This window comes from Echinops telfairi, unplaced genomic scaffold (genome assembly GCF_000313985.2).
Source record: "Echinops telfairi isolate 266 unplaced genomic scaffold, ASM31398v2 ScPeMD7_7468;HRSCAF=8506_0, whole genome shotgun sequence".
NCBI lineage: Eukaryota > Metazoa > Chordata > Mammalia > Afrosoricida > Tenrecidae > Echinops > Echinops telfairi.
This window is the reverse complement of record NW_022111369.1, coordinates 44,048,178-44,057,558: the sequence shown is the minus strand read 5'-3', so window position 1 is coordinate 44,057,558 and position 9,381 is coordinate 44,048,178. Positions and strand designations below refer to the sequence as shown.

Sequence of the window (9,381 nt, the reverse complement as noted above, 5' to 3'; positions counted from 1 at the left end):
AAAAAAAAAAAGAAGACCAGAACAAGCTTTGTTGAAAATATGGGGAAATAAGAACCATCATACACGATTTGTGGGAGCATAAAATATGATCAACACTTGGGAAAACATTTTGGCAGGTCCTCAAAGAGAAAAAAAAACGACTAAAAGAAGAATGACCAGATGCATATACTAGTTATTCCACTCCTCAGTATATACCCAAGACAAATTAAAATGTATACGTGCATGTTCACAGAAGCATTATTTGTAATTACAAAAAGGTAGAAACAACTCAAATGTCCATACACTGATGAATGGGTAGACAGAGTGTATATCCTGAAATATCAATTGATGACCCAAATGAAGTGCAGACACATGGTACGACTTGGATGAACCTTGAGAACATGCTAATACACAAAAACCGCATGCTGGGGATTCCAGTTACTTAAAATGCCCAGCATAAGAAAAGTCACAGACAGAGAGACGGATGGTTGCCAGGGGCTGGGGGGATTGGGAGAGGTGGGGGCAGGAACTGCTTAATTGATGCTGGTCTCTTTGGTGGGTCATAAAATGCCCTGAGATTAAGACTGTGTTGATGGCTGCACAACCTTACGAAAACACTACAGGACCCTGAACCCGCACACTTTAAAACAGTGAATTTTATAGTGTGTGAGTCATATCTTCATTTGAAGAATCTATAGGGGCTCATGGTGGTTCAGTGGTAGAATTCTCACCTTCCACATGCAAAGCCTGGGTTTGACTCTCAGCCAGTGAACCTCAGTGAAGCCTTGCAGGCTGCCATGATGTTGGACAGTTCTCAGTAGAGCTAGACTTAGAGCAGACAGCCTCATCTCTCTCCCAAGGAGTGGCCGGTGGGTTTGAACTGCCAACCTTGAGGTTAACAGCTCAACACTCACCCACTACTATGTCATATGTTAACAGTCTACATATAGAATAGCCATGTCCTATTCCACATATGAAATGCTATGTGACTTTAAGTAGGAGAAAATACTCCTACTTAAGAGTGGTAACACAGACATGTCAACAAATTCAAATACCCCATGGGAAAAAATGCTAAACCACAAAATTTTAAAATCTATTTATATTGTTTCTTGAAGTCCTCCACTTAAATCAGATGTGGGCAACACTAAGTAGCTAAACATTTAAATAAACATTTCAGAGGAACCCAAAGGGTTTCTCGCCAGCTGTCATCTGCACACGCGTCAGCTTCTGAGTCTGAATGGCTCCTTGTCTGTCGTGAGAGCGTTTGTTGTTTGAGGGGAAGCAGGATAAATGGGTGCTCTGTGGCCGCGGTGGCGTCTGCGAGCGTGGACACTAAGAACCTGTCACCGTTGGAGGCTGAGAATGTTCTCTCATATAAACACTGAGAATACAACTGAGAATACAAGTGCACAGCATTCCTAGGACCGGACTGGCTGGCTCTCGGGGGTACCTCCCAATGATCATTTAATACATCTCAGAACCCACACCCGGAGGAGTCCCGGAGGCCCAGTGGGTGCCATGCTGCGCCACTAACTGCAGTGCGAGTAGTCCTGCTCCAGGAGCTGCTCCACAGGAGGAAGCTGCGTCCTTCTGCTCCTGTCACGCTTCACGGCCTCAGGAATCAACAGGGGGCAGTTCCATCTGTCCCAAAAGGTCATTATCAGTTGGAATTGACTGGATGGTGGTGAGTTTTGTTGGTACGAATCCATCTGTGTTAGACAGGGTTCTCTAGAGACTAATCATACTGGAAAGCCAATTTAAGAAGCCCATATTTATGATTTTATTTCTATAGAAGCACTCCTGGTACCAAAATGTGTTAGACAGGGTTCTCTAGAGAGATAAAACCAAATTGCTGATAATTTAATATATTTATTTATAAATATAAGTAGATATATAATGAGAAATGAACTGTTAAATCATATACAGATAAATATATAATACAAGAAATAAACAGTTAAATAAGAAAGCACTACAAATGGCTCAGGGCAACTCACGTCCGTGAGAGAAAGTTGAGAGACTAGCAGTCCTTCTAGTCTAGTCTGATGGCAGATCTTCCTCTATTTGTAGAGAGAGCTAAGCTATGTCAGCACAGCAGCCAATCACAAGGCAGGTCACCAACCGCTAGCCCCCGGCTCCAGAGAAGTCCTAAAGGGACCTCAACTCACAGCAACACAGTCCACAGGCTAGGCGTCCCACAGTTAGTGTAGCCTTTAAATTGAGGCACAGAACAAGCAAGGCAGCCGCACACTGGTCCGATGATCACAGAGCGAGAGACAAGAAAGGCAAAGCTCACCAAGCCATTTATCTCTCTGCCCTTCAGTTAATCCCACTTGTGTTTATCAGTCAGGCTGGCACAATAAACTATCTCACCATCCTAGGTAGGAGGCACCACAATTCTCTTATGCCAAGGAAAACAGAGGTGCCCTAAACACAGAGATGGCATTTTGATGGGTAAGGTTCACTGCACCCAAGCCTTGGTCTTTTCCATTGGCTCATCTGCCCATGACAGGTGGACAATAAAAAGGGACAAAGAAGAAGCAGCTGAACTGGGGTGTTGGCCCAGAATATTGACCATACTGTCGGTTGCCAGAACAACCACCGAATGAGTCTTAAAGGGAATACGCGCAGAATACTCCTGCGTAACCTTTGTCTTGTTTACTGGGAACACATCATCAGGGAAGAGCTATCAGGACAAAGGACATCCTGGTCGGTAAAGTACAGAGACCAACATACAGGAAGGAAACCTTCAATGAGATGATTGGCTTAGTCTCATGGCCACAAACAAGCTGGTAGCAAGGAAGCTGCTGCAAGTCCAAACAGGCCACATTACATGCTGGGATCCAGAAGGTCGCCACGAGTTAGCCAACTCCAAGCAGTGAACAAGAACAACAGTCACCAGTGAGTGTAAGGGAGCGGGCTGGCACTGCAGCACGGCGATAAGAGGATCTGCCAGGTAACCAGGTCTCGTTTGGTGGTAAGGAGCTCTATGCCAGTTCTCTGCATACTGCCATCCCCTTATATTCATTTCCACACTCGGCAGAGGATGGATTCATTTGAATGCCGGTGCCGGTGGAGAATGTTAGAAGCACTGCGGACCACCAGAAAAGCAAACAAATCTATCTCGGGAGAAATACAGCCACAAGGCTTCTGAGAAGCGAGGACGGTGAGACTTCAGCACACATACCTTGGACAGGTTATCAGGGGAGACTAATCCCTGCACAAGGACACCAGGCTTGGTGATCATTCCCCGGAGAGGGAATGACACAGTGGCTGTAGCAAGGGCTCAAACACAACGCCGATTGTGAGGCTGGCCCAGGACAGGCAGTGCTTTGCCTCTCTGCAGGAGGCTCTTCTGAAATTGTTCCTAGAAGGGAGGACTGGTCACCGCTTCGTGCGAAGTCAGTGCTTCCCCTGGCCCTGTGGAAACTGTTCTTAGGATGCAGGGCCTTCTAGAGAACATCTCCCTGGCCTGTGTCCCCTGAGGGAAGGCATGGGGCCAGGACTCCCACCTGTCACGTTAAAAACAAGCAAAACACTTTTGCTGTTTAGGAAATCCTGACTGGCACTACCGGGACCAAGCCAGAGTAGAACGGCTCAGTGTTTTCACGGCGGAGACCTTTGGCAGGTCTTCCGCTTTTCAGTTAGCACCCAGGGCCGCTTACCTCAACAATGTTTCCAAACCCTATTTATGGCTTTGCTTGACTAACTGGTAAGCGAGAAGGCAAGGGGGCAATTTTACCGCCATCTGCGACACAGGAAGCGAAGTGCTCAGGTTATATAACAAAGGTAAAAATCCTGCATCACCAGTAAACAATGACGAATTAAGGTGAAAGAACATCACAGTCCCAGATTCCAACCTCAACTGTACATTTTGTTTCTTGAGGTTAAGTCTGCCTTTTACCAACCTCCCAACTATCCATTTTACTCTAGGTTTGTGTGTTGGTTGGTTTGTTTCTCATGTCTTCTATAAGGCATGCAGAACGCGGGGCAACTTTGTCCTTCTTCTAAAAGAAATCCGAAGTTAAGATGAAATCTGGCCCAGGGTACTGAATCTGCAGGGAACAAAAATGGCTCAGAGAAGAGTACAGTATAGCCACTTACCCCGTAGAACAGCCCGAAGTACGGAGAGATGTCAGGCTTGAACACGCTGATGAGGGACAAGAGCTCATCTTTGTAGCCCCAGAGCAAGTCATGGACGGTGTGCGTCACAAACATCTTCTGCTCATAGGCCTTCATCATGGCCTCGATGATCCCCCGGAGGAAGCGGTTCTGGGCCCATTCCATGGCCGTCTGAGGAACAAAGGAGAACTCAACAGGGTCTCCCCCAACGCCCCCCACTCGCGTCTACTTGGCAGCATTGGGGGCCGGCAACCTGAAGTGCTGAGATTCAAGGTGGAAAACGAGCTAGCAAGCTTCTTTCTGTTGGCACAGCCTGGGGGAAAGGAAGACCTCCTGCTGTCTGTTCTCAGCTTAGGGCAACCTTGGCACCTGCTATCACAAGCTCCGAGTGATGCTGCTGCGTAGTTGCTGTTGACTTGTGGAGGTGCCCTGTGTGCAGAGAGGAACTGCTGTATAGAGTTTTCAGGGCTGTGAGCTTTCAGAAGCAGATAGGCCTGTCTTCCCAGGCCACTCTGGGTGGGCTTTGAGCTGCCAAACTATGGGCTGGTAGTTAAGTGTTCATGGCACCTAAGGAGCTCATATATTATAAACCCACTGCTGCCGAGTCACATGTCTATCAACTCATAGCTACAGTGACCTCTAGAGCAGCGAGTCTCAACCTGGGGGTCAACGATCCTTTCACAGGGGGTAGCCTAATTCATAACAGTAGCAAAATTACAGTTAAGAAGTAGCAATGAAAATAATTTTATGGTTGGGGGGTCACCACAACATGAGGACCTGTATGAAAGGGTGGCGGCATGAGGAAGGTTGAGAACCACTGCTCTAGAGCAAAGCAGAAGTGCTCCCCAGGGCTTCTGAAACTTGGACTCTTTACAGGAGCAGACAGCATCAGCTTTCTCCCTCCGAGTGGCTGGTGGGCGCCAACTACTGACTCCAAGGCTTCAGCAACCCATGAGAGCTCCCCTTAGGCTACCATATAATGGGGGCAACACTCGTGACTACATTGACTTCTTTGGCCACAAGGAGGCGCCATGTTCCTCCTGAGCAGGGCTCACTGCCATGAAGTCCATACTGACTCACGATGGTGTAGTAGTTAAGCTTTGGGACTGTGATCCTCAAAATCCGAAGTTCAAAATCACCAGCCGCTCCTCTGGATTTCTACTCCCATAAAGAGTTACAGTCTCAGAGACGCACAGTGGCAGTTCTATCCTGTCCTATACGGTTGTGAGGCAGACTAGCACTAGCCATCTGTTGACTGCTGAATGACCTGCCTCCTTCCCACTCCCGTCTCGGCAAGCCCCACGAGTGATTGATTTTAGAATGTACTCTTATGTTCTCAAGATCAGATCATTGTAATTAATAATAGTTTCTTTTGATGTTGTAACCAGGATATTACTATTCCTATTTTATTAACCAGATGTTATAATCAATGCTATACCCTGTAACGCTCACTAACTCTAAAGAATAATAATGTTAATCTTGCTTTCTGCTTCTGTTCACACCTGCTTAAGTTCTAGACAAGTGATAAATGAGCTTTTGCCTTTAAAGATGTGTGGGATATAAAAAGACTTTTCCCCAGCTTTGTCTTCCCCAAAGATATGCCAAACCCTAGAGGCTGTTTGCCAGCACATAGTGGGAGGTCAGATGCTTAGAGATATTCTCCCTGTAGGCATTCAGCCATCAGACTGGTCCAATGTAGGCGGAGCTCACACCCTATTGATAAGGTTAGTAATTGTTTCCATAGAGAGCCAGAGAAGTGTTAAAACCTGCTCAGTGACATCCAAAATTAGGCTGCCATCCTGAATCTAGATCCAGGAATCTTGTCACATGTGTACCCTCAATCCCTCCCCTTCCTATTGCGTGTATACCCCTAGCTCATTCCCCTCTCATTACTGTATTGCCTATAGCACAACCCCTTCCTGTGACCTATGTCTTTACCTGTGATCAGGAGGCTTGCACGCCCCTAAAAGTTATATAAGCCTTGGTTAGTAATAAATCTCTCTCTCTCCCCTGGTCCTCTCTCCCCCAGGCACCCTCTCCCCTGTCCCTTCTCTCCCTGTCCTCTCTTTCCTGTCTGCCTGCCATTCCCACCTTCCGGATTCTCCCGTGGACCCCCAGGCAGGGCTGAGGTGAGCATGCTTCCATGAAATGTGTCTGACTCCATTACTTCACTCTCTCTCCTATCTCTCATTCTCTATGACTTTACTATCATCTTTACATATTATCGCTGTACGATTGCGCTGCTGGGCCTGTGATGATTTGCTAGGGGCTGGCTCCCCTGACAGAGATGGACTGAAATGTCCACTCGGAACTGCAATGTAGGAGTCACTTTTAGATTCTCGCAAGTCACTTAAGAATTGGGGTGGGAATCTCTGAGAGGGCTGGCTGAGATGAATGTAGCTCAGGTGCACAGTGTAGATGATATTAGTAGATGATTGGTCATTCTAAACAGAGCCCAATTAAGTCACAGTAGGCTGTAGTCCACAGGCCAGTCTCTGGAAAGGGTCAGTCTTTGGAAATGGAACAACAACAACAACAAAATCAAAATATTTGACATTTCATAATCCAAGATAAAAATCTGCACTAGGGTGTAACACGAAAATTACATTTCTAGAGTTTCTAGACCACATAAGTATTTTTAAAGGATTACGTTGTTGTGGTTATTAGTTGCTGGCAAGTCAATTCCAACTCATGGACCCAATGGCAGGCCCGGTGGGTGGAGAGTCGAGCTGCTCGTCCAGAAGCACATCACCACCATGCCTGCCTTCTGAGATGCCCTGGGGTAAGTGGGAACCAGTGCCTTTGGGGCTAGGAGCTGAGCACCAAAGCAGCTGTGCCACCACAGCTAGGAAACCCTAGGGCCCTATTGACTGGCACAGTTGCTGCTCGCCAATACCCAGCAAGAGAATGAACACACACATCTGACATTTGCATCCTTCACTTTGGACAGGACCTTGGTGGTTAGAGCTCAGGGAGCCACGAGTCTAGAAAGAGAGAAAGGGAACGTGGTTTTTCTTATGTGTACATACATGTGCATATTTGAATATAACTAACTCCTAAGTGGAAAACCATGATTAACTCAGCTTTCCCTAAAACCTACCACAGTGATACTAAAATGCCGACTTACCACGACAGGGATATTTAACGTCCGAATCAAATCAGCCTTGGGGTCTCCGATGGAGAGCTCTCGTTCAAAAACATAGGCCTTGTTGCTAACAGCAGAGATGGTTGTTCCGTTGTCCCCAAACTGTATATTTGCTTTGTCTCTGAGCTCCCTAAAAGAAAGGGAAAGGCTTTGTTTGAAAATAGGTTCCATCGTGAGAAGCAAGACGTCCTTTCTTTAGCAGTACTGCTCCTGTAAAACAACCTCCCCAGGATAACCGTCCGCTCTCAAGTCATTGTAGTACAGCACTGCCAGCATAGTGGTTAGCTAGCCAGACTGCAGACACTGGCCCTTAAAACAGACACTGGGTGGGAAGGCAGTCAGGCCGAAGAGAGAGCCTCATTACAAACTGCTGCCTGCCTGCCTTCTCTGTAGGATTCAGGAAGCGCCTCCCACGAGGGCTGTCGTGAGCAAGGAAGCACACATTAGTGAGTTCGCTCCTGGGTTATGTTTGGCGCTAAGATATTTCTCTCTGTTTCAGCTCAGATTATAGATTTTGTTTGGATTTCAGTTTGCTTATCAATATCTCCTTTTATCCCCCACTTGAATTCTTTGGAAAATTCATTATAGAAATGCAAGATATGGCCAATTTGTAGAGTTCATTCCTTTTCTCCTTGTCTTTCATTTTATTTTTTGACTGTGTGGTAAAAATATAAAACTCAATTTTCCATCAAATTCCAACTTTTTAAGTGTATAATTCATTGGCATTAATTATATTCATAACATTATACTATTCAATTCTAGCACTTTGTCATCATCCCAAACAGAGATTCTATATCCATTAAGTATTAAAGCCCCATCTTGCCCTCCCACAGGGCCCATAATTAGCACTTATCTATTGCCTGTCACTATGCCTATTTGGGAGCCCCTGGGCGGTGCAAACAGTTAAGCGCTCATCTACTAGCAAAAGGTCAGCAGCTCGAAGCCACCCAGAGGCACTCGGCAGACACACACCACTAAAAGGTCACACAGCATGGAAAGCCCTGGAAAGTTCCACGCTGCTGCAGGGAAGTGCCTTGCTTCCTATGTTTCTCCCATCTACAGATTGTAACTTCCACCCAGTGACGGGCTGGGAGGGAGGGGGATGTCAATAGGGTATAGAGGAGTCTAACTTGGGGATTGGTCCATTTTGACATGCTTCTGAGCATAAGTCAACAATCTTAGAAGCAGGAAGGTGGAAAAATAGGCCATGATCAGAGTGTCGTGGGAGGGAATAGGGTAAAGAATAATATCATAATAAGGGCTGGGTGGGGGGAGGGGGGAGGGGATATAGGAGAGGTGATTTCAAAGAGTTCAAGAAGAAAGAAAATGTTTTGAAAAGGATGGTGGCAGCAATTGTACAATTATGCTTGGTCTAATTGCATTATGGGCTGTGATAAAATCGGTCAGAGATCCCAATAAAATGATTTTCTTTTACAAAAGAGAAGGGTGGAGGCGGGTCTGACCTATGCCTTGTGGCAGCGTAGAATTGGAGTCTCCTTCTGTCTGTGGAAGCCAGAGGTCAGACGTGGCCCCCGTGCCACTTCTTCATTTGTACACATGGTTGAAGCACCAACAGCATGTGCACATGCTTCCCACAACAACAAACTCTACATAATTATGGGAAAGAACAAAAGGACATGGTCTTCTAAGTCAGCGGGGAGGAGTACGTAAAATGTCTGAGTACCATTAAAACAATTACATACTTTGGAGTTTGAAGGCATGAGTCAAAATATAGGCACAATGACAACGAACAACACCATATACTGTTAGCTAGTTCAAGTACGTGGGATTGCTTGTCCTTTTGTGCCTGCCTTATTTCAATGAGCATCATGTTTTTAAGGGTCATCCATAAAAGATCACATATCAGGACTTCATTCTTTTCTGACTGAATAATATTCCACTGCCTGTATACACCACAGCGGGCTCATTCATCGCCCTGCTGATGGACAGTTGGGCTCTTTCTGTTGTTCGGTTTTTGTGAATGAACATGGGTATGCAAGTTTAGTTTCTGCTTTCAATTCAGTTGAATGGGATTAATGAGAAGAATGTTGATGTACTGTTTTGTTCTTTTCTTTAATGTAGCCAATGTCACTGAATAATTTGTGAACTAACTGATAAACAGGAACCTCATTTGCGGT

At 46.0% G+C, this 9,381-nt stretch overlaps 1 protein-coding gene across 1 annotated transcript in view; it reads right to left on the bottom strand.

Annotated features, from left to right (window-relative positions):
• Window positions 1–9,381, bottom strand: part of SCARB2 (scavenger receptor class B member 2) — an 87,929-nt gene that overhangs the window by 22,375 nt on the left and 56,173 nt on the right. Inside the window, exons 3-4 of the mRNA XM_004703211.2 lie at window positions 7,226–7,373; window positions 4,081–4,269 (exon numbers count right to left, since the gene is read on the bottom strand). Of these exons, the coding sequence (XP_004703268.1) occupies window positions 4,081–4,269; window positions 7,226–7,373 (337 nt within the window). The remainder of the gene's footprint in view (window positions 1–4,080; window positions 4,270–7,225; window positions 7,374–9,381) is intronic.